At 39.5% G+C, this 25,534-nt stretch overlaps 2 protein-coding genes across 2 annotated transcripts in view; one reads left to right on the top strand and one right to left on the bottom strand.

Annotated features, from left to right (window-relative positions):
• Positions 1 to 7,955, top strand: part of HOOK1 (hook microtubule tethering protein 1) — a 64,812-nt gene extending 56,857 nt beyond the window's left edge. Inside the window, exons 20-22 of the mRNA XM_043877913.1 lie at positions 450 to 551; positions 2,420 to 2,488; positions 4,387 to 7,955. Coding sequence (XP_043733848.1) covers positions 450 to 551; positions 2,420 to 2,488; positions 4,387 to 4,557 — 342 coding nt within the window. The 3' untranslated portion in view covers positions 4,558 to 7,955. The remainder of the gene's footprint in view (positions 1 to 449; positions 552 to 2,419; positions 2,489 to 4,386) is intronic.
• Positions 7,956 to 11,811: 3,856 nt separating this feature from the next.
• LOC122676979 (cytochrome P450 2J2-like) overlaps positions 11,812 to 25,534 on the bottom strand; it is a 36,793-nt gene continuing 23,070 nt past the window's right edge. The window contains exons 6-9 of the mRNA XM_043876631.1: positions 21,372 to 21,513; positions 20,838 to 21,025; positions 18,007 to 18,145; positions 11,812 to 12,314 (exon numbers count right to left, since the gene is read on the bottom strand). Of these exons, the coding sequence (XP_043732566.1) occupies positions 12,136 to 12,314; positions 18,007 to 18,145; positions 20,838 to 21,025; positions 21,372 to 21,513 (648 nt within the window). The 3' untranslated portion in view covers positions 11,812 to 12,135. The remainder of the gene's footprint in view (positions 12,315 to 18,006; positions 18,146 to 20,837; positions 21,026 to 21,371; positions 21,514 to 25,534) is intronic.

Raw genomic sequence — 25,534 nt, 5'->3', positions numbered from 1 at the left:
TTACATTTAACTAGATAATGGTGATAAAAAAGATTATTGCTAAGAAATTTCTGTTACTCTTAACCATGTACATTCAGCAGATTGTATAATTATTGAATTGATTTAAACTTTAAAAAAATTTTTTAATTTATCTAAGTCAGATAAATGTTTAAAAGGGTTATTTCAAGGCTTGAGTGCTCAAAGCTTTATAAAGCTAAGTAACTATTTCTGAGTGCTGTGTCTTGAAGAAAGGAAATTTGATTTGGGAATATGTATCTTCATATTTTTAATATTGAATTTCTTTAGAATGTTATTTATTATTCAAGTTAGACTATAAAATAAGCTACAGTTAACTCGGATCACTTTCTGGATAATGTTTCACTTTATTTACACTGATTTTATAGACTGTGTTCATATTTCAGTATTTGACAAAGTAAACATAAGAGATTTGGTTTTTTTCCTTTAAACAGGTAATAAAAACTTTAGATCCCAAATTAAATCCAGCATCAGCTGAAATAATGCTACTTAGAAAGCAGTTGGCAGAGAAAGAGAGAAGAATTGAGATTCTGGAGGTAAAATTTCCATATTCATACATCTCCTCTTAATTCTGTATAATCCTGATAATTAACTGCTGCCAGCGTTTTCCATTAATGACCAAGTTTCACAAGAACTTAGGAGAGTAGCACACTTCAGCCCTCAGTGTGGTTATGACAGAGCATCTCACTGGCCCACGAGGCGGGCCTTTCCAAGCCTGTGTGCCCCGCCGCGTTGTATGTCTCTCCGTCTGTAACAGCCAGTCATATAGACCGTCCTTCTTTCTAGTAGAGTTCTGCTATCATGCTCCTTTTAAAATGTCAAAGGATGGATGAGAGTTGACTTTTTTAAAAAAAAGAAACAAAGCTTATCTTTTTAAACAGGTACTGTACTCAGTTAACCAGATTCTTCTTCCCTTTTCTTCTCCCTGTAAGTCAACTAGGAAGGTTGTGTTTTAGGGAAGTATATTCATCATTTTCTTCACGTTATTTCTGAGCCGTTAGAGTGTGGTAAAAATATTTAAAGTCTTGAAGACTTTAATATCCTGCATGTACACCAGCCTTATGGTGGCACTTGCTATAAATGCTTGTCCAGGCCATGTCAGGCATTGTAAAAAGTACTGGATAGAGGTATCTCTCAGGAGAAATAACTCTTCCTTCTTCAGGATCCAGTTTCAATATCTCCTCTTTTATAAAGCTCTCCATGTATGTCTCAGGCACAGTTAGTGATCTCTCCATAGTGACTCCATGTACTTTGAACTCATGAATTCATTCCATAATAGCACCTTTCTTTGTGACGTGTGTTAGAGTGTCTTGAGGACAGGGGCTGTATCTTATATCTCTGTACTGCGGCATTCAGTATCACACAAATCAGAGGCCAAGGTTACAGCTTTAGTGTTAATGTGTGTTAAAGTTATCACCTTCCTCTCTGATCATCAGTCTCTTCATCTGTAAAATAATGGGACTTGAACTGAATGATTGCTGAACTCTAAGTCACTCTGATTATTCACGTCCCAGTGAAAGCCAATGAGCAGGTACACCAGTGTCGTTGCTTGACATGCTGCTCCCTAACAGCTGTGATGATAAAACTGCGCCTCTAATACAGGGCTCTGAGGAAGTCTTCAGTTAAGACCCTGCATATGGACTTGTAATTTATGGATGCATATCTGTATACACACTGCAGAAGTAAAGAGGAGAAAGCTAGTGTTTATAGCAGAGGTTAGTCTATCTGCATCCTCCTTGGGCAGTTCTGGAGTGCATGTGATCCAGAAGAGCATCTTATCTCCTTTGTTTCCTGTACGCTTTTTGTTTCATGAGCATCTGTAGGAACATTCAGATGTTTTAGATTATAACATTTTATGTGAGTCAGCTATATCTGGTGCTCAACAAAATTACAAAATCCACTGTACCAGAATAATTAAGAAATGAATGTCAGTCTCTAGGGTGGCACACAGATAGGGCCACAGCCAGTCTAGTATACAGTCACCAAGGACTGAGACAGAGCAATTGAGGCTTAAGCTTTATAGGAAATTTTAAAAGATTTTTTGGGTTGTTTTTCCCTGCATCCCTTTTCTCCTTAGTTTTGACTCCTCCACAGGTGCAGCTCTGTTTTGTCACTGAAGCCAGTGGTTACTTTTTTCTCTAGATAGAATCACTCAGTTTTTGTTGTTATTGTTCAATACCAGTTCTCCTAGTAAAGTTCCTAGATTTTATTAGTCAGTCTTACTCTTTCCTAAAGGGGTTGGGCATGTACTGTTCCTGAGTCAGCTTTACATTTTGTCTGCTGTATGTGCCTCCCAGCACATTATTCACATTCTCTTGGTCATAAGCATAATGAAAAAAGTATCCATTTTTAGCAGTTTGGGTTTATTTCTGGGATTTTAAATAGCCCTTGTATCTTTTTCCAGAGTGAATGTAAAGTAGCAAAATTCCGTGATTATGAAGAAAAACTCATTGTTTCTGCCTGGTATAATAAGGTGAGTTGAAATTTAGCCAGTGATTAGATGTCCTGAACCATGCTGATCAAACATTTTGACCATGAACTGTGGAAGGAATTAGTACAAATTAGAACTTGTACAAGTTAGTACATGTTCACGTTTATGCATAATTGAACAGTTACCCTGACTGTGTGTCGCACTCAGGTATTTTGTCGTATGCTCTTTTATTAAAAAAAAAAAAAAAACTGGTAATAATCCAGATTTACTTTATATTTTATTTTAATGTCTAGTTGATTCTGACTTTTTCAAAACCACTAAATCGATTTCATTACCCGGCAACCTTTAAATTAATGTACATGAAGCATTCGTGCAATTCATAAACATTTTTAAAATTGCCTCATTTGAGCTAAAGCAGTTAATATGTTCTTCATAAAGGGTTTCTGTGGAAATACAAATATCTGTATAATGCAAAATTAAGTGTTACTAGTGCTCAGCATTTAATATCCATAAAGCTGATCTCAGTATGTCCTTTATTGTATTTATTTTTTGTAGTCCAGACACTGCTCTTCAAGAATTGTCTGTCTGTCCTAACAAAGAAAATAGTATAAAATAATTTGAAACGCATTTTATTTTGTCATCCTTAGTGGGATGTTTTCAAGAGTAGCATTTCTTGATGTATATGGTTCTTTTGGGTATTCTAACCAGCTAGCATAGATGATAACATAGCCATTATCGACCTTAGCTACTGTGTATCTGTGTATTTATAGATAGTATGAGAGAATTTTGGACTCTCCACCTGTGAACCCTGTACTTCATCACGTGGAACTGGTTATCCTTCCTCAAACATGCCTTCTTCTCTCATGCCATTGTACTTTTTGTCTGTATTCTTTCCCTCCCTCCTCTGTTTGATAAAGTCTGCCTTAATTTAGCAAGACCTTGAAAGAAATTGTGTAGATGTTCCCAGCACCTTCCCTCATGAGTTATCCATCCTAGTTAAGATCAGAGACAATTTATTATTTTCCTTGTTGCTCTATGGCCTCTTGACACATAATAAATTAGCGAAGATACTAGAGCCAAATAATGCATTATTTAGTCATTTCTCAGCCTGTGTTTTTTGAGCATTTAAATGGCAACCCACTCCAGTATCCTTTCCTGGAAAATCTCATGGACAGAGGAGCCTGGTGGGCTGCAGTCCATGGGGTCGCAAAGAGTCGGGCACAACTGAGTGACTAACACTTGCGGTAACACTATGTACTGGTTACTACTGAAGCTGTAACTGTGGTATGTGGTCTAGTTGAGAGAGGAGTAATGACTTTCCTTAGTAAGGAACACAACAGCCCACGACTACAGTAATTTGTCATTTACAGATTTACAACTAGACCATAGTAAATTTGAAGTATTCTATGGTTCTCAAACTTCAGCATGCATCAGAAGACTTGTTAAAATACACTATACCTGCAGAGGTTCTTAGTCAGTCTAGGTAGAATCCATAAGTATAATTCGCACTTTTAAATTCCCAGTGGTGCAGGTGTTAATCCACAGGCCACATTTCAAGAACCATTGGCCTGAGCTATTCTCTTGTGCTGTGTCTGCTCACAGTGGCTGGAATAATGGCCCGACATGAACATTTGCTTGGAATTTTTGTTGTTGTTGTTATAATTAAGCTTAATTCTAGGACATTATTTTAAGCTATTGTTTTTAAAGATTTCAAATGTAATGGATTGAAATAGAGAAACTGGGTTTTATGCCCTGGTTTTCTCCTATCTTAATGGGTATTATCACGTGCAGATTAGCTTCTGAACTCTTATTTTTCTCTATAAATAAAGTGAGGAAAACACCCGCTTTAGAGGATTGTTTTGAGGATTAAATGACTTTGTATAGGTGGAAAGCACTTTGCAAACTCTAAATAGTCATGTTGTTTGTTTATTTTTGTTCAGAGTCTAGCATTCCAGAAATTGGGGATGGAATCTAGACTTGTGAGCAGCAGTGGTGCTTGCAAAGACACGGGGGCCTGTGCTCCCGCCCGGTCTTTTCTAGCACAGCAGCGGCACATCACCAGCACCAGAAGAAATCTCTCTGTTAAAGTTCCTGCTGCGACAGCTGATTAAACTGCAAAAGAACACATAAACAGAAGTGCCCTTAAAAGATTTTGTATCTGTCAACTAACTGCAAGGTTGAAAAGAAGTGTATGTTTCTGGATAGCAGCTTTTTAAAAATCAAATGTATGCAATTAATCTTGCCAGATTAATATGGAAACAGAATTTGGAAGTAGCCATCTGGGGGAGGACGTGTGAATAATTGGAAGATATAATAAGGTAAACATCTCAAACATTTGTCTTTGGAGAGTATTATATTATTTCAAATTGACTTTGTATATTTTAATGTTCTCAGTTGCAGCAGTAACTAATTTGCAATGTGTTATCAGTTATATGCAATTTAAAACTACTGTTCTGGTCCATATAAAAATAGTGGACAGGTAGGCACATGGAGAACTATACAAGAGTTATATTTTTTGACAAAAATACACAGATATTACCTCTGACCCCTTTCTGTCATTGAATGGGTATATTTTTATCATGTAGTGGAAAATAACATTTGGAAGATTTGACTGTATTGAAATGACTTCTCCATAGTAGAAGTGACTATTTGGAAATGTTGCAGATTTAGACAAGGTCATAGTTCTCATATGTACCTACTATAAACAAAGGCTTCTGTATAGTATGGTTGAAATGTTAAGGGTATGGACTTTGGACTTTAAGAGATGGCTTTCTGATGGGAGGCAAGCTGAAAAATATACTTTGTGTGACATGCCCACACTATTTTAATATAATTAATGAAGATTACAATTATTATTGGTTTTAAGCATAAAATTATTATTGTTTTTAAGCAATTAGAGGGCTTCTACTAAAAAAAAAAAAAAAAGAGTTAGTAGTTTACCTCTTCACTGAAAAGAGAGTATACAGTGAAGGGTCAATTTGGAATAAGTTTTACCTTGTTTACTAATTAAGAAACCTGTCTTGGGCTGAGTTTATCATATTTAGTTCTTTTCTGCCCAAAGCTCTTTTTCTCAAAGGTGTTACTCCATTATTTTTAGTCATTTTTAAGAGTCACACTTTAGAATTTTAATTTGAGTAAAATCTGTGCTGTCCAATAATGTAACCAAAAGCCACATGTGGCAAATTGATTAAAATTAAAAATTCAGGTCCTTGGTTGCACTAGACACATTTCAAGTGCTCAATAGTCACATGTGGCTAGTGGCTACAGTACTGGACAGTGCAGATATAAAATGCAGAAACCTCTGTTGGACAGTACAGTACTAAATCTTTTTATAAAAGTCTGGAAATACTCAATGTTAGAAGAAAAATGAAAAAAAAAATGTTAGGACGATATCAAATATGAAAAGGAATTGAATTGTGATGTAAGCAGCGTCTTACATTCCTTTTAGTTGAATACCTTGTGTTGTGACATTCACAGTTAATTTTACCAGAACTGTTCAACAGTTACAATACCGATCAGCACATGTCTAGACCAGGGGTCAGCAAACTTTCCATAAAGGGACAGATGGTCGATATTTCAGTAAATGTTTGTGGGCCATATGATCTTTTGCAAATATTCATCTCAGCTGAAAGTATAAAAGCAGCAGCCATACACAATATGTAAATAAAATAGGTGTGGTTGTATTTCAGTAGAACTTTGCAGAAACTGGCCAGAGTAGGCCAGACTTGGTAGGCTTATAGACCTCTGGTAAAGATTTTATTCTTAGCCTCTTAGCCTTTTTTTTTTTTTTTTTTTTAAATTACGAGTATTGTTCCATTTATGGTATTATTCAGATACTTGGTTTTTAGATTCTATACCAGTAAATGTTTCTAATCAGTGAAAATATAAGAATTTCATACTCTATTTGGGTCTCTGAGATTAGGGAGCATCTGCCAGGATATTTTGTTTTAACAGGGTTACTTCTTTTTACTACCTCTTAGATTTTGGTGTTCTTTACTGGTGCAATTATGTTGTTGGGTTGCATTTTCCTATATTTTTACAGTCTCTGCTTGCCTGTGACTTTTAGTGAAATGAAATATGTCTTTGAAACTATTTTAGCATGCTAATTAAAATTTTCCAGTTATTATGGCATTTTGGTATATTTTGGTCAATGTAAGACATCTGCTCCTTTAGTGTTTACTACTTGCTTGTAATTGAGATTTCAGAAGCTCTTCAGGCTCCCTTTTAATGAAATCTGTTGTAAAATATCAACTTCAATAAATTAGAATTTTCACAGTTCAATTGCTTATAATTTTCCAGTTATTATATTTGAAATTTCTAAATAATTCATGCAATTTCTAAATAAGGGTGTAAGACTAGATTCTTTTTCCTAAATAGAGAGAAAGCAAATTTTGTTTTATCACTTTTCTAGTTGATAGAATTTAACATGCTCGATATGTATTTATACTAATAACTTACTAACATAATTTAAAGTTCTGTATTATTGTGATTATCATATGGAAACCCAGGAACTGATCAGAAGTGAGAGTCTTTTCCACATCTGGTTAATATAGTGAGATTGACACCCTGTGGGTGGTAAAGCATTATAAATATTCATCTTGAACCATGATTTTTACATGTTTGTGTTGTGAGGCTTGAGTGCATATTACCAGGGAAGAGAAATTCAGCATTTATCTATTTGATAAGGAAGTGAATGTCCCAGTGATTATAAAGTAAAACCACTTTGGGAAGGATCTTTAATTTTCAGCATTTTCTCTAAGATTAATAATTCCTTTACCTTTTTAAAATAAAAGTGTGTACACATATGACAATGTTTATCCTCTGCTTAACGTAATGCAAAATATTTGAAATTCATTGTATTTTTTCAATGAAGAAAGACTGTTGAACTAACGATTTAAGATACATTAAGAATTAATGTCTTGTCTAGAAACATTAAACTGAGAATCCCTTGCTAAGATATCATCATCTTTGATAACTGGAGTGCTAAGTTGAATGTCAAATAATACTTCTACTTCTATACCTGTTTCTACTCCTCTGGCCCTATGGGATGGCTTTTAGGCCACAATATTATCTGTGTTAGGTTCTCTGTATGTGTATTTAATGAATAACATTCCTATGTAAAAATGTGTGTATGTGGTTTTATGCATACATTCATATTGTGAACCTGTACATTGCAAAGAAGTAAATTTGTAAAGCACAAACATAAAAGAAAATAGTGTGCAGTTATTAAACTTGATGTATCTTAAATGTAATTTTTAGTTTGTAAAAGGTTCTTTCTATTTTCTATGGCAAAGACTTTGACACTTAAAAAATAGAAGTGATACTGGATTTATTTTTGTAAGTATTTAAGATATTATTTTAAATAAATGATTGTCCAATATGATAGTTGTCAGATGTTTTAAGTAAATAAACTTTCTGATTCTGTGTCTGATGTGTATTTTTAGTGGGTACAAGTGCACATTTATTTGCTGCTTTAAATAAAAAACTTAAATATTTAGACTGGTAAAGAAAAAAATAATTGCATTAATTCTAATTTTGTTTTTCATTTGAATTTTTTTGGTGAATGAGAAGATGTGTAAAAGTGATTTTTGATGTATCATTTTTGTCCCCAATTTGCATTATCATGGACTCTAGAATTTTTTTTTTTTTCAAAATCTGATACTGTCGTTTAATATTCATTCTTCTCTTCTTTCTTTAGTCACAGAACCCCATACTTTAGCTTGTTACATTTAGCAAGGGGGAGGCATGGGAAGGAGGTATGGATTAACTACTTGCCAAATTCCTTTGTGGGGCTTTCCAGGGGCATTGGTAAAGAATCTGCCTGTTAATGCAGGAGTGCTGGTTTGATCCCTGGATCAGGAAGATCTTCTGGAGGAGGAAAGGGCAACCCACTCCAGTCTTCTTGCCTGGGAAATTCTATGGACAGAGGAGCCTGTGGAGGGCTGCAGTCTGTGGGGTCACAAAGAGTCGGACGCGACTTGGCACAGCACAGCAGATTAACTTGTAAAACTGGGTGGGCCGTTTAACTATGTTCTGGCCAAAGAGATGTGAATAATAGTGATGGGTGCCTAGTAAAAGAAAGGGCATGCTTTCCCTAGTTCTTCCCCCTCCACTCCTTATCTCGAATGCCATGTGCCTGAGGGACAGTGCAGATTAAGAACATTTCCATCATCAAAGAAAATCCTATTGGACAGTTCTACTCTAGATATCTCTGGCTTCCCTGGTACCTCAGTTGGTAAAGAATCTGCCTGCAACGTGGAAGACCCCGGTTTGATTCCTGGGTCGGGAAGATTCCCTGGAGGAGGGTATGGAAACCCACACCAGTGTTCTTGCCTGGAGAATCCCCATGGACAGAGGTGCCTGGCGGGCTACAGTCTATGGGTCTCAAAGAGTCAGACATGACTGAGCAACTAAACACAGTGGAGCTGCACAGGAGGGGAGAGAAAGGGGAGGAAAGTTTATTCAAAGAAAGAATAGCTGAAAACTTCACACACCTGGGAGAAGAAACCGCTATTCAGGTCCATGAATCCTAAAGGATACCAAATAAAAGAAGCCCCACACCAAGACACATTATAATCAAATTATTAAAAGGTTAAGCACAGAATTATGAAACAAAAGAGAAAGTGACTTGTTATGTACAAGGGAAGCCCCATGAAACTAGAAGCAGATTTTTCATCAGAAATCTTGTCCTCTAGAATGGAGTGTGATAATATATTTAAAATGCTGTGTGGGGGTGGGGGGGGGGGCGGGAAACTGCTAGCCAAGAATACTATATCTGACAAAGCTGTCCTTCAAAAATAAAGAGGAAACAAAAGACTTTCTCAGATAAAAGCTGAAGGATATTAAACAACATAAGAGCATAAGAAATTATGAAACTCATTGATAAATGTAAATATATAGACAAAAACAGAATTCCATATTACTATTACAGTGGTGGGAAATCATTTTTCATTCCAGTATAAAAGATTAATTAATGGATACACAATATAAACAGATGTAAGTTGCGCCATTACCATATAATGGGGCAGGAGAGAAAAAAGCTTAGTTTGTAAGTGAAGCTGTTATCATCTTAAATAGACTGTTACAACTATATTTTCTATAAGCCCCATGTTAACCACCATGTACACCATACCCTATCCTGGGACCAATTTGTCCCTGACCCTTGGGTGATGAGAGGGGAGGGCTCTGCTCAGATGCATAGGACATCTCTTACAGAGGGTCACATCTCCAAGATTGAAAAGCATAACAAAGCTACCGCATAAAAATAAAAACTAAAGTGGTGGCAGGGGAATACATATGGGACAAAGGAACAAGATAAAATCACAGAAGAACCAAGTGATGTAGAGACAGGCAGCCTACCTGAGAAAAAGTTCAGAGTAACGAGCGTAAAGGTGATCAAAGAACTCAGGAAGAGAATGTATGCACATTCTCACATTCAGAGTGAGAACTTAGAGGTTTAAAAAATACTTAGAAAATATAAAGAACAAAAAAGCAGAGTTGGAGAATATAATAACTGAAGTGAAAAAAAAACACTACAAGGAATGAATAGCTGGCCAGATGATGGAAAACAATGGATCAGTGAGCTGTAAGACAGAGTAGTGGAAATCACTGCTATGGAACAGAATAAAGAGGAGCACTTTAAGAGACCTCTGGGACAACATCAACTGTAATATTCACATTATAGGGGTCCCATAAAGGTAACAGAAGAGAGAAAGAACCTCAGAAAATATTTGAAAAGATAATAACTGAAAATATTCCCTAGCCTGGGAAAGCAAACAGTCAACAAGTTCAGAAATTCCAGAGAGTCCTATACAGGGTTAACTCAAGGAGGAACACACACACACATTGTAATCAAAATGAAAAAAAAAGAAAAGAATATTAAGAGCAACAAGGGGAAAGCAACAAATAAAATACAAGGAAATTCCCATAAAATCATCAGTTGATTTTTCAGCAGAAACTGCAGGTCAGAAGGGAGTGGCATGTTACATTTAAGGTGATGAGAGGGGAAAACCTGCAACCAAGAATACTCAGAAAGGCTCATGTTCAGATTTAATGGAGAAATCAAAAGCAAAATTTAAAAGAATTTAGCACCAAACTAACTTTACAGCAAATCCTAAAGGAACTTCTGTAGGCAGAATAAAAAGAAAACAGAAACAATAAAGTATGGTAAAGGCAAACAGAGTGAAGGTCGGAAACTATCCAATCTTAAACTGGTGAGTAGGTTAAAAGACTAAGATAGTAAAGAAAAAAGTTCATGATTGGGCTTCCCTGGTAGCTCAGCTGGTAAAGAATCCGCCTGCAAAGCGGGGGACCTGAGTTCGATCCCTGGGTTGGGAAGATGCCCTGGAGAAAGGAAAGGCTACCCACTCCAGTATTCTGGCCTGGAGAATTCCCTGGATTGCACAGTCCATGGGGTTGCAAAGAATCGGACACAACTGAGTGACTCTCACAAGGTAGTAAAATCACTTGCATCCACAAAAAGCAGTGTAGAGATACATAAGCAATTAGATGTAAAATATATTGCAAAAACAGTAAGGAGGGGAAGAGAGTAGAAATGCATGGTGTTTAAAATGCATTTGGAATTAAGAGATCAGCAAGCAATATATATGATTGCTCTAAGTTGATGATCTACAGCTATATTGATTGCTATACAAAAACTTTATGGTAGTGTGTGTGTGTATTAATCGCTCAGTCGTGTCCGACTCTCTGCGACCCCACAGATTGTAGCCTGCCAGGCTCCTCTGTCCATAGATGGTAATGGCAAAGCAAAAATTTATCATAGATATACACATTTAAAAAAAGGTTCTTCCTATAACACACACTGCAAAATGCTCATCAATTGTGTTAAGGCTGGGACCACTTAATCAAAAGCTGACAATCAGTTTTCAAGAAAAGATCACACCCACCACATCATTAACCCAACATGGGGCTTAGGAATAAATACCCAAGAGGGGATTTAAGGTAAAGAGGCACATAAAAGACAGAAAACATTTCCACATTTGTTCCCCAAACCTGCCTTCCAGGTTTAGTTTATTTTGGTCATATTCCTCTTAGCTCTAGTGTCAAAGGCCAAGGCAGTGTTTCCTTAGGTAAACCAGAGAAATTGCTTCTCCATAGGACCCTGTATGTCAATCAGGAATTTACCTGCCCTGCTGACTTCCTAGGAGCCAGTCTGAGGGAGAAGCAGGATAAGCTTGCTCAGTGCTACCAAGTGTGAGGGCCTTTCTTGCCTAGGTCAGTGGCTGCCCCAGGCCCAACTTCTAACTCTTACCACCATTTGGCACCACTTTGACCCAGGCCATCTCAACAGGCCAGACGCAAGTCCTCGTCTAAGGAAGGACACAGAAGGAGGCAGATCAGAGCTGTGACTTTTATGATGTGCTTTATGATTTCCAAACCACTTAAAATCCATTCTTTCCTCCGATATTTACAGCAATTTTTCCTTTGGAGAAGGAATCATTGTCCACTTTAAATCTTCTGGATGAAAATGGAATCACTCACAATGGAACTTGTTTCTTCAAGGTCCCACTGGAGACGGTAAAGCTTGAATGCAGTTTCCTCTGTGTGTGGTTCCTATGATCTGTCCTAGAGGCACTGGATGCTGTTCCCTCACTTCTGAGCAGGCCCCGTGCCTTGAGGGGGGAGGCCTATTCTTCCTGCTTTCCTTCACTCTCCCCGCCCCAATACCTTTAGCCTCGAGGAACAGCACAGAGCCTGTGGCTGGCTGGGGCAAGGGTCAAGCTAACCCTGAACTTCAGGCTCAACTTCTCATTCTCTGGTGGCCTAAAGGTAAATTTTTGCAGAAGTGAGGTAAAAAAAATAAACAACTCAGTCCTGGCCAACTGTTCTCCAAGGCACATCCGCTTTCCTGAAAGACAAAAATATGAGTTACCTGCTTAGGTGGTCTGCGCCAGCAAGGACGGAAACCTTCCACCACATTTTGCAAAACCTGAGCCAAGGGCAGGCCTGCCTGGCCCTGGGCCCCTCTGTACTCAGCTTCGTTGATCACAACCACCTGGGGTAACAGAAGCCCTCCAAGCTCATTCCACAATCACACATTCAGTGCCTTCAGGGGTCAGACAGGTGAGCAAGGGTGAAGGTGCAGGGTACAGATGAAACAAGTGAGGGCCAAGGTTGACCTATAAATGTGGTCGCGCCAGAAGTCTTAGAAAAATCCATTAGCAAAGGGCAAAAGCAGACAAAAGCAAAACTCTGCGTTTACCTCTTTCAATTTTCAAAAAAATTGTTGAAAAGAAAAAGAAAGTATGTGTCAAAGCAGGTTTCTCAAGTATGAGGCACCTTTTCCCTGTGTTGTTTCCCTCCTTTATGACTGGCAACCTCCCTGCCAGGGCTCCCCGTGCGGGGCCGACCCCATCTCATCCCAGCTGTGCATCAGCTGCTTCAGGCTTCCCCCAGCACCGCCCCCCCGCTTCATGATGCCCTCTGCCCCGACTTGGGCTACAACACCCCACACTGGTCTCTACCATCATCTCTCTTGGGGGTGTTTTAATAACTTACTTTCTACCTAAGTGATACATATTTAACTGCAAAAATGAAAAAAAAAATGTGTAAAAAGTATAAAGACATTATAAGATTTTTGTAATCCCCAAATCCAGAAAAAACCCTTGTTAGCATTTGACATAGTTCCTCACTATCTCTGTAAAGATTCTCTTGCACACTGTCACTGACATGACCCTCTGTAGTTAATTCTGGGTGTAACTTTTGCTACTTTGTATTTCCCAGTGCAATTACAGTTGTGCTTCTTTGGGCTCAGCTGTAAAGAATCAGCCTGCAATGTAGGAGAGACAGGAGACATAAGTGATGCAAGTTCGACCTCTGGGTGGGGAAGGTCCCCTAGAGAAGAAAATGGCAACTCACTGGAGTATTCTTGCCTGGGAAATCCCATGGACAGAGGAGCCTGTCAGGTTATAGTCCATGGAGTCACAAGAGTTGGACATGACTTAGTGATTAAATAAGTTGTTGAGGAAATAAGATTAGAGAATATCTGCAAATGTATTTAATAAATCAAAATATGCTTCAGAATTATGTAATTTTTATATAATTGTGCCTGTGTTTCTTACCACTACATGTCTAATAATCTCTGTTCCCCTCATTCTGATCTCTTACCCATCGCTAATAGAAAAATGGGGAAATTGGCTAAAATTGCAGCAAATGAGGAAATTTGTTCAAACAGCACCATAAGCTATTTTGGAAATACCCAGGATTCTCCTAGAAGAATCCAGGTATTGGGATAAAGTTGGACCCATAGAGTCAGGATCCAGGGTTACAGTATTTATTACATCAGTAACCAGCTCTGGGCTCTGAGTAAATAGATTATTCTCCCTGATCTAAACAGTTCTTTCTTGCCAAGCTGTGAAATAATTTCTTTCTGAACTATACTGCATGGCTGGTCAATGATACCAGTAAAACAGGAGATATGAATTTGATTTATAAATCATGAAAAGGAGGGCTACCTTATTTCAAGGCTTCATCCTGGAAACGTGGACCTTCTCTTTGGTGCTTGCACTAACTGGAAATCACTAACTAATCAGGTCAGTTACCCCACTAGAAATGAAAGAATTGACCTAGAGTTTTTGAGAAAACATCACTCTATCTTATCTCCATGATTCAGTGATGTTTTTGAAAATTGAGGACTCAGCCTCTTGCCTTTCATGAATATGCCTGCTGCTTTGTTGAATCAAAAGAGAAGAACTTAAATGAAGATAAGAAAATAAGTTTGTAATAATACCTTTGTCATCTGCCTTGACTGTTAGTGGCTCAGTTGTGTCCAACTCTGTGTGATCCCATGAACTGTAGCCCACCAGACTCCTCTGTCCAGGGGATTCTCCAGGCAAGAATACTGGAGTGGGTCGCCATGCCCTTCTCCAGGAGATCTTCCCGACCCAGGGATCAAATCCAGGTCTACCACATTGAAGGTGGATTCTTTTCCATACGTGCCACCAGGGACTGTGTGTGTATCCTATTCCACATCTGATCACCTTTCCAAGAGAAGGGAGGCAGCTCTCCACACCCCATTCCTTTTTAAAGAAGCTTTCTTTACAAAGTGCTGGATCAAGAATGAGGCAAAGAAATGGTGCCCCAAAGACAGGAGTATGGTGGGAGTAAACTTGACAGCAGTGTTGACATTTTAAGTCAGTGGATTTTTCTAGTTTCTGTTTCCTGTTTTTAGCTAGCCTTCATTTAGTCACAGCTGAGGGAATCCCCAAATTGTTTGCTTTGTCTGAATCAGTCTTCTCCGGCAGAAAGACAGGTAGATCACTTGATTGCAACACTGGCTCCAATCTCCCCCCTTTCCCTGAACCTACATCCCTGGCAATGTGACTTCATAGCTCTTCCATAAAAACTGTGATATTTTCCCTTCCCCTGGAACTGGGGCTCACAGTATGACCTGCATGGACACAGGAATGCAGTGGGAGCAAGGGTCGCCAGTTCCCAGCCTGGCCCTTGGGAGGCACTGTGTGCTTTTTTCCCTCCTGCGGCCTTATCTTCCACATGTACACCAGCTATACTAGCCTGTGGGAGGAGGAAACTTGGGAAAGAGTCCCATTGTCCCAGCTGAGGTCATCCTAGATCAGCCTTCAGCCAACTGACCTCCCAAATGGGCAAGAGGCCCAGCCGAGAAACATGAAGCCCTCAGCTCAACTGTAGACTTGTGAGCAATAATATACACTTATTATTTTAAGTCACTGAGTTTTCTATCTTTGTAATGTTGCAACATAACAGTAGATACATACGCTCTAAACTTGGTGAATCTTTAAATGGAAGGGCCATTAAGTAGGAAAATGAATAACGTTCTAATTATGTTAGCAAGAGCACTAGATTAGAACTTACTATATAACCAACAAGGACCTACTATAGAGCACAGCGAACTATGCTCAATATTTTGTAATGGTGACTCCATTGGTAAAGCGTCTGCCTGCAATGCGGGAGACCTGGGTTTGATCCCTGTGTCAGGAAGATCCCCTGGAGAAGGAAATGGCAACCCACCCCAGTACTCTTGCTGGAAAATTCTATGGACAGAGGAGCCTGGTAGGCTACAGTCCATGGAGTCACAAAGAGTCAGATATGACTGAGCGACTTCACTCTCTTTCTTTATACTGGCAAAAAACCTAGAAAGCAAAGATGTATATATGTATGTATAATTGAATCACTTTGCAGTATACCTAAAACTAATACAATACTGTAAATCAACTATACTTCAACAAAAATTTAAGAAGAGAAACCAGAAAGTTGAGTTTTTGGCCCTTTGAAGCAGATTCCTTGGGCACATGACCTTGGATGAGAAAAAACTTTCTTAATTCTTACTTCATTTCACTGAGAAAGGAGCTACTAATTGCTTTCCCAACTTAATAGCTGGGTTGCTTTAAGTATAAAATACAATAATTTGCTTGCAAATGAAATATGTAATTAAAAGGACGTGTTATAACTCTCAGTAACAACAACAAAACAGTGAAGCAAGAATAATTATAATAGTTAAAATAAAGCAGCTGAAACTTGTACTGTGATAGGAAATATAAAGCTCTTGCACACAGGAAGACTGGAAGGTTTTCCTACATCTCACGTCTGTTTTCATATTAGAAAGTTACTTGTCCAGTGTGAGCAAAGGTAGCATAGAACCAGAGGAAGAAAGACAAAGAGACACAGATGTACAGAACAGACTTTTGGACTCTGTGGGAGAAGGCGAGGGTGGGATGTTTCGAGAGAACAGCATTGAAACATGTATATTATCTAGGGTGAAACAGATCACCAGCCCAGGTTGGATGCATGAGACAAGTGCTCGGGCCTGGTGCACTGGGAAGACCCAGAGGGATCGGGTGGAGAGGGAAGTGAGAGGGGGGATCGGGATGGGGAATACTTGTAAGTCCATGGCTGATTCATGTAAATGTATGACAAAACCCACTACAATATTGTAAAGTAATTAGCCTTCAACTAATAAAAATAAATGAAAAAACAACAACAAAAAAAGAAAGACACAGAAGATCTAATCAGACTGAGTTCAGATACACCCAGGACAGTGTTCTAAAGCAGGAAAGCCTGGGCTGTGAATCACTCCTACATGGGTTCAAATTCCAGTCCCTCCCTTTCTGTGCCTTTGTGGCATGATCAGCAAAACTATACTGTCACAGAAAGTCAGTCTATATTTAATTTAACAATGATAAGAAAAGGAGAAGGAAATGGCAACCCACTCCAGTATTCTTGCCTGGAGAATCCCAGGGACAGAGGACCCTGGTGGGCTGCCGTCTATGGGGACACAGAGAGTCGGACACGACTGAAGGGACTTAGCAGCAGCAGGAGCAATGATAAGAAAACTATTATGAATTTCAAGTGTCAACTTACTGTAGCATTTAGTTACTTTTTTGGGGAGACACTGCTAGGAACAGCACAGGCTTTTGTATTTGATAAACCTGGTCAACCCTGAGTTCTAGTTGTGTCACGTGAGCTTTAAGACTGTAGATCCCATAGTTGGCCCTGCTAAGCTCCACTTTTGAGCCTTATCCCCAGTGTGGTGATTGGAATTTGAACCTTGTAACGTTAAACTAGAACACAGGGTCCATGAGAGTTGCACTGGTTTTTTTTTCCTACCTAATCATTGTCATATTCACAAGGTTGCATAATTGAGACATAACAGGTGCTCAGGAAACATTTATAGATATAAGGACTGAGGAAACAAGAGGAAACAATTTGAAATGATCTCAGCAACATAACTAACTCTTTATCTGGTATACAAAAAGAAGTTTTCTTACTCATTTCACAATATTATGAGTAAAACACCCAACTACACCCAACTGGCTGGCTGAGAAACAAGAAAGAAAGAGTTTTCTCTGCATTCTCATTCATATTTCAAGTTATGCACCACATCAATATATCACTTAGATTTGTAAAGGGTGGTTGTTGTTCAGTCACTAAGTTGTGTCTGACTCTTTGCGACCCCACATACTGCAGTACACCAGGCTTCCCTGTCTTTCACTATCTCTGGGAGTTTGCTCAAACTCATGTCCCTTGAGTCAGTGATGCTTATCTAACCATCTCATTTAAAAAGGCAAAAGGACCTCTTCAGGAAGAACTTAACAGAGTAGAATCTCATCTACTTAAGTCCATGGTACTTAGAATCACTTGTGATGCCCACAGTGCTAAGGAAGCAGCCGCCCCCATCCCTTTCTCAGCAATTAGCTTTATGTTTTTGTGAGTGGGAAGCCCTAAAAGATCTCAGAACATTTAAAGCTCAATAAAGGTGGTGAGTGTCCAATCTTCTTTGTGGGTAACAGGCAGAGGCTAAACTCCTATCCCCAAGTTTCTGGTGAGAGAACAACTTGAAGCTGAAATCTCCATCAGAGCCAAGCCAGGGCTTAGGAAGTAAGGGCATGAGACTTGGTGAGGCACAGCCTAGGGAACCTTGAGATGCAAACAATGCAAGAGTGAGTCATGCTGGGCAGGGCTATCTGGAGACATTCCAACTAAAGCAAAGCATCACAAGCACAAGAGTAGGGGAGGGCAGAGAGAGGAACTCGATCCCCATGCTCCTATTTCTTGTTACTCACCTATTGAAAAAGGCATAAAGGATTCCCTTTTCTTAAACTGTCCATTCTCCAGAAAATGCTCTGGATTGAAGGTGTCAGGGGTGGCCCATTCTGCAGGGTCTTTGTGCAGTGCAGTCAGGTTAGTCATGACCATGGTGCCCTGGAGAAGACAGAAGTGACTCATGCAAGACATCACTCAACACATGTGTGCAGAGGGGCGGCAGTCCCCCAGCTCCCACAGCCTGGGGCCCAGGGCTGACAGCATTCTGAACTCCCTCAGCCTCCCCAGCTCACCACCTTCTGGGGCCAGCCATGCTCTCTGCCACGGGACAGCTTACACTGGTGGACTGAAACTGTCTGCTGGGAACTGTATCAGGGAAGTGTGACTACTCGAGTGCAGAATGGGTCTCTTCAGGCACTTGTCAGTGCAGAACATGGGAGGGAAGGTGTATGCATCAGTAAGAGAAGAATGTGACAGTGGGCAGGCAGTTCTGGACCAAAATCAACCCAGTTGCTCAGTGACATGGCAGCTTCTCCAACATGAAACATGTCTCATTCATCTAAGATTCTCCAACTCTCTCACCTTCATTATCGAGCACATTCCACAGAAGATTTAATGATAGAATCAGGTCACCCAGTGGAAGGAACCACTGTCCTTCCCAGTACACAGCAAGAAACCCAGGAATCCTCCCTTAGTGTCTCCCATCCTTCAACCAGGCTGGCCAAGTTTCCTTGAAATTCCTCTTGATTCTATCACCTCCATGTTATGTCCTCCACTTCCTGGTCCAAGGCACTACCTTGGTTGTCCACACTCCTACAGTAGGCCTAACTACAACTCTATATCCTCTCCCACCTTCAAAGTGCTTCACACACAGAAAGCAGAGTTAGCTTTGGACATGATTTGGTTATGTCACTGCTATCCACCCATTGCATCTGGCATTTGATGGATATACTCCAATATTTCCCAGCACTCTTATATTAAGGGCACATCACCTGCCGTCTATCTGAGTCATGGTCCTTCTGCCTGCACTCCCACTATATCAAGCCTCTTTCAGTTTTTCGGTCATACCACTTGTTCCCATACCTTTCTGCATGGTGGCCTCTGGGATCCTCATTAGACCTGCTGGTGCCAGGGTATTTGTCCCTGCCATGAGCCCCAGTTGCCCCTTGCCTCTGCAGAAGACCTTCCAATATTAGTACGTAGGTCTGGTCCAGTCTCTTATGAGGTCACTGCTATTTGTCCCTGGGTGCTAGTGTGCATATGACCCAAGAGTGGAGTTGATGTTTCCTCTAGCGCTGTGGAATTCGTGCAATCAAAAGCTGCTGGCATTCAAAGCCAGATTCCTGGGCGCTCCTCCTCCTGTTGCCAGACTCCCTGGCTGGGAAGACTGCCTTGGGGCTCAGGACTTTCACTCTTGTGGGCAGAATTTCTATATTGTAATTGTTTTCCAGTTGCAAGTTCCCTACCCAGGGATTTGTTCTAGTCCTCACAGAATACTACATCAGAAAAAAAAATCTTGCAGAACCAGTCTGTTGAGCTCCCATGGTTCTCTGTAGCTAACTGAATTGCTATGAATATGTGAAGATCACCTGTAATATCATTTAGACCTCAGACTTCACCCATAAAATGGTCAATCAGCAAGAAAATAGTAAATGCAATTGCTGCAGGAATCGCTTTTTCTCCTAGGGCTGCAGGGATCATGACCAAGGCGAGCCCAAAGGGGCTCTTTTCTTCCAGTTTTGCCTTGAGATCAACACCAGGTTCAATACACAGAAGGACTCAGATTGGAATGGATCCACAGAAATAGACCAAGGTGGCGAGAAAGCAAGGTCCTGTATATCTGCAGTGTTCAGGTGAGACAGTATCCGGCAGAGGACAGCTGTTTGCTGAGATCCTAAGAGTGATGGGCAGAGAGAGAGCAGGACTGCCTTTTGAGGAGAGGGAATTTAACAGGGCCCTGCTGAGAACAGTTGCAGGAAGACTCTTGGAAACAAGTGAAATGAAGCAACTCCTGTGCGAGAACATGGTGTAGTACAAAAAAGATGAACCTGGGCATCAGAACACTTCTAGTTCTTTAACCCAACTCTTGTTGGGATCTTTGTAGCCAAGGGATTTTATACAAGATCAAACAGCTCTGAGCCTCGAAGTAAATTCGTAAAATGAGAATGATTGAGAATTAAGACATTTTGAAAGAATCTATATAGTTCATAGTACATAACCGCTCCTTAAAAAGCATTCATTACTTCTCTCCTTTTGTGATATTTAATGTGCACAGACTTGGATTGATCCTCTTGTGAGGTAGTCCCATCAAGGGACTGTAAGTCAAGGCAATACCTGTGGGGATATTACGTTAGAAACGCCTGTTTAATGTGATGGCCCAGGAGGTCTCAACTCTCCCTCATCTTTTAACATTCTATAGCCCCAGGATTGTGAAGCAGAATTTTCCAAAAATAAATCTGGCAAGTCACTATCCTATCAGAAGCCCTCCCATGACAAAGAAAAGGACTTCAAAGAAAAGGACTTCATGGCAAAGGCTGACGGAGAATTGCTGCCTGCACATCACGCAGTAAAAAAATAAGAAATTTCACAGCAGAGAAAATTCAGCCTTTGCCTGAACGTGCTTGACGGAGGAATTTCCGTTCTCCTTCAGAACACCAATTACCATTGATTTGATAATGTTCTGAAGACCCCACATGAAGAAAAATATCCAGTATTAGGTTAGTAATTATCTCTGTCTCTCCCCATCGAAGTGTTTCGCTAAGACAAGAAAACACGTCACTTGTCCAGGTGAGAATCCCACCATTTAAAATATGAGCTTGGGGACCTGAGGCTACGAGTGGGGCCTTATTACCTTGGGCAGGTGGTATCCGGCCAGGGTGGTGTCCACTGCCACCTCCCGGGGCACGTTCAGAGGGATGATGTTCCCCATTCGCAGCACCTCGTGGATGACAGCGTTGGTGTAGGGCATGGACTCTCGCGCGGCTGTGCTTGGCTGTTGTGATTGGCCGAGCACCCTGTCAATCTCAGCTTGGACTTTTTCTGAAAAAAGCAGAGGTGGTTCTATTATTCTGTTTTCCCATAACTCTCCTTGAGTCTGGTTGAGTTAAGGAATGAAATAACCAGCATCAAAATGGCTATCTTAGGCTCTCCAGACTAGCTTCTCATGGAGGTTGAGAGTGGGAAGTGGGCCCTGGTGTGAGACAAATTAGGCGGAAAACTCTTGCTCAACAACATTCCTGCTGCGAGTTCCTAAAGCTGTGTGAACCTCAGGTTCCTCTTATTAGTGAAGGTGAATCAACATTCCCTTTAGGAATATTGAGACATAGATGAACTAATTTATGGAAGCATACTGACCTGGCCTAGGCCCATCCACTAATGAGCTCACCTTGGATTTCGGGGTTCAGCGCCATGTAGAGCAGCCCCCAGCGCAGGGTGGTTGAAGTTGTCTCTGTTCCAGCAAAGAAGAGGTCCAGGGTGTTGTAGATAAGGTTTTCTTCACAGAAACTTGAAGCAGCATCGCCCTTATGCTAGAAAATACAGTGATTATTGGTTTATCCACATGGTTCTTAGTTGCCACAACATAGGAGGCTTCACCCTAGAGAGAACATGGGAGGAGAGATTCCCCCAAGAGAAATGACTTTTCCTTTGACCATCTCAGCAACCAGAGGCTTATTATTGCAGTATCATTAGCATACTCCTTCCTCAAGTGTTGGAATCTCTTGTCACCTTGGATGGGTGAAATTTGAGACATCCTCTTTGCTTCCACATTTTGGGAGAATCTATTATTTATTATAATAGTATATTATTATATTGGAAATATAATAATTTTGGGTTCCAATATTAGCCACACCATTCACTATGTGTATGACTTGACCAAGTTACTAAACCTTTCAAACTATGTTCAATACTCATCCCTCAATTGGCATGATGAACTATGTGAGATGGAAAGGTCATATAAGAAATCCTCAACAAATGTTTGTACTGTTCTCATAAAGAATACAATGAATTTCTCTGAAATACAACAGTTTTCATAATTTCCCATTAACATCTTTCTTTTTAGGTTAAAATTCCCTGATTCCAACAGACATTCCTCATGGCACTTTAGCATCTTCACCAGCTCCCTACAGAAGCTTCAAAGTGTCCGTGTTCCTCTGTGTGTGGTTGCACACCTGCACACCTTATAACAAGTGAAATCTCCTCCTCTCAGGAGAAATCAATGCCTCTATTAATGGTATAATAATAAAGTGAAATAGGAGGCAGAGAAAAATGCCCAGTTATTTCAACTGCAAGAGTTGAAAATGAGTCAAAAATGATGACACTGATGCAGTGATGAGTATTAACCAGAGGGCTTACTATGTTAAAGGACATATAACCTATTTGGCCTTTTCCATGCCTCTTACAAGTAACATTTGAAAGTGCATGAAATAGGGAGGATGGAGGAAGGCAAAAGTCCTCCACTTGAGGCTAACCTTTGGCATCTGACTCATGTTCGCTTGTGCTCTGCACTGGGGAACTGGGAAAAGGGTAATGGACTGGACTTTGGTATGGGTATTAATGAAACAATGCTTCTTTTTCATACTGTGTAAAGGTCTTTGATATATGGGCAAAGCATAGAGATTAGACTGAAAAGGCAGTATTTGGGCTTTCCTAAGACCTCAGTTGAAGAAAGTAAGGAAAACCACTAGACCATTCAGGTATGACCCAAATCAAATACCTTACGATTATACAGTGCAAGTAGCAAATAGATTCAAGGGATTAGATCTGATAGAGTGCCTGAAGAACTATGGATGAGGTTCATGACATTGTATAGGAGGAGGTGATCAAGAAAAGGAAATGCAAAAAGGTAAAATGGTTGTCTGAGGAGGGCTTACAAATAGCTGAGAAAAGAAAAGAGGCTAAATGTAAAGGAGAAAAGGAAAGATATATCCATCTGAACACAGAGTTCCAAAGAACAGCAAGGAGAGATAAGAAAGCCTTCCTACGTGATCAGTGCAAAGAAATAGAGGAAAACAATAGAATGGGAAAGACTAGAGATCTCTTCAAGAAAATTAAAGATACCATGGGAACATTTCATGCAAAGATGGGCACAATAAAGGACAGAAATGGTATGGACCTAACAGAAGCAGAAGATATTAAGAAGAGGTGACAAGAATACACAGAAGAACTATACAAAAAAGATCTTCATGACCCAGATAACCATGATGGTGTGATCACTCACATAGAGCCAGACATCCTGGAATGTGATGTCAAGTGGGCCTTAGGAAGTATTACTAATAACAAAGCTACTGGAGGTGATGGAATTCCAGTTGAGCCATTTCAACTCCTAAAAAATGATGCTGTTAAAGTGCTGCACTCAGTATGTCAGCAAATTTGGAAAACTCAGCCATGGTCATAGGACTGGAAAAGGTCAGTTCTCATTCCAATGCCTCAGAAAGGCAATGCCAAAGAATGTCAAACTACTGCACAATTGCACTCATCTCACACACTAGCAAAGTAATGCTCAAAATTCTCCAAGTGAGGCTTCAATAGTATGTGAACCAAGAACTTCCAGATGTTCAAGATGGATTTAGAAAAGACAGAGGAACCAGAGATCAAATTGCCAACAACTGTTGGATCATCAAAAAAGCAAGAGAGCCCATTCACATTGACTGCTTCTCCTGAGCACATCAGCAAGACATGGGGTGCTTGCGAGGAGCTTAGATTAGAATCTGAGCTGCCCCCACAGCAGGTTCAAAGATCAGCACAGTGTTGGAGGGCATCCTCCAGAGGTGAGGTGGACTGTGACTCCCAATGAGGGGAGAGACTCAGACAGCAGTGATTCAGGAAAAACATTTATTATTCTTGTGTTTTGATTTGTTCTATAGCTTCTTTTGGATTTTTTTTTCTTTTATTCCCCTTTCTGTTGTAGTTGTTTATTTTATTGGCACTATGAAATCTAATTAAGCTTTTGAGCTTTTTTTTTTTTTCTCAGTTACACTTTTTATTGATGTTATAAACCTTTGTCTCTATGTTGAGCTTTCACAGTTCTGTGGAGTTTTCCTTTTTTAAAATTTTCTCTTTTTTAATTTTAATTTTTGACCTTTTAAACCTATTATTATCTTTCTACATTTATTCCTTTGTTTGTTTTTCCTACTGTTCTTTTCCCCTTGCAGTTAATCTTTAGTGTATATAAATCTTCTTTATCTACCTCTATTTAATTTGCATATCGATTCTTTCTTTATTTACTTCCTTACCTTTCCTCTCAACATATTTGTTAGTTTTATTTTCATACTTTATTCCCCAGTTGGCACCTTGCTTTTGTTTTGTTTTCCAGTTTGTGCTTTAGTTAGTTTTATTCTTAACTGGTAGATTTAATTTTTGGTTTCCTTTTTTTGCCATGTTAATCTATTATTTTTGTACTTTACTTTTGTTGGACTGTTTTGATTTTGCTTATAGATGTGTGTGTGTGTGTGTGTGTGTGTATTCAGTGACACTTTTTATTGTTGTTATAAATCTCTGCTTCTATATTGGGCTTTTGCAGTTCTGTGGAGTTTTCCTTTTTCTTTCTTTCTTCTTCCTTTTTTAAATCTTCTTTTTTTTCTTTTCTCTTTTTTATAATTTTAATTTTTAATTTTTTAAACCTACAATGTATTTTTCTATATTTATTCCTTGGTTTGCCTTTCCTACTATTCTTTCCTTTTGCAGTTAATCTTTAATGTATATAAATCTTCTGCATCCATGTCTATTTAACTTTGCATATCTATTCTTTCTTTCTTTACTTTTCTCTCAACATATTTGTTAGTTTTGCTTTCATTGCTTTATTTGCACCTTGACTTAGTTTTGTTTTCCAGTTTGTGCTTTAGTTAGTTTTGTTCTTAACTGGTAAATATAATTTTTTATTTCCTTTGTTCACCTGGTCAATCTACTCTACTTGATTTTTGTTGGACTCTTTTGACTTTACTTATGGGTATATGTGTATATTCTGTTATTTTAATTATCATTTACCTGATTTTGTAACCACCATTTGTCAGGGGTTCATCTTTGGTTTCTTGGTTTGTGGTATTTGTGTTAATCTCACTTAATATTAACCATAGCAAACCACTTGTGGAATTTTTGTTCATGACCAGAGATCAAGCCCTGAGCCTTTGGAGTGAAAGCACTGACTCCAGGACCCTAGACTACCAGAGAACTAACCCCAGGGAATATCAGATAGTGAGAACTCACACAAAGGAAGCCACTTGAATACAAAATATGGCATCACTCAACCACCAGTAGCACCCTGTGCAGGATGCTTCATCTAAACAACAAACAAAACAATACAAACCCCATCACCAGCAGAAAGGATTACTGCCTCACTCAGCCTTGCCCATCTGAGGAAAAACAAACAAACAAAAAACTCAGCACAAATCCCATCCTACACAAAGCTTACAACAACCACTGGACCAACCTTAGGAGGGCAGAAACCAAAAAGAAGAAATAATTCAATCTTGAAGCCTGAGAAAAGTAGACCTCAAACACAATAAGTTAAAAAAAAATAATGAAAGGGCAGAGAAACACTATGCAAATGAA

Source organism: Cervus elaphus, chromosome 20 (genome assembly GCF_910594005.1).
Source record: "Cervus elaphus chromosome 20, mCerEla1.1, whole genome shotgun sequence".
Taxonomy (NCBI): domain Eukaryota; kingdom Metazoa; phylum Chordata; class Mammalia; order Artiodactyla; family Cervidae; genus Cervus; species Cervus elaphus.
The sequence above is the reverse complement of the archived record's forward strand: the minus strand, read 5'-3'. Positions and strand labels throughout refer to the sequence as shown.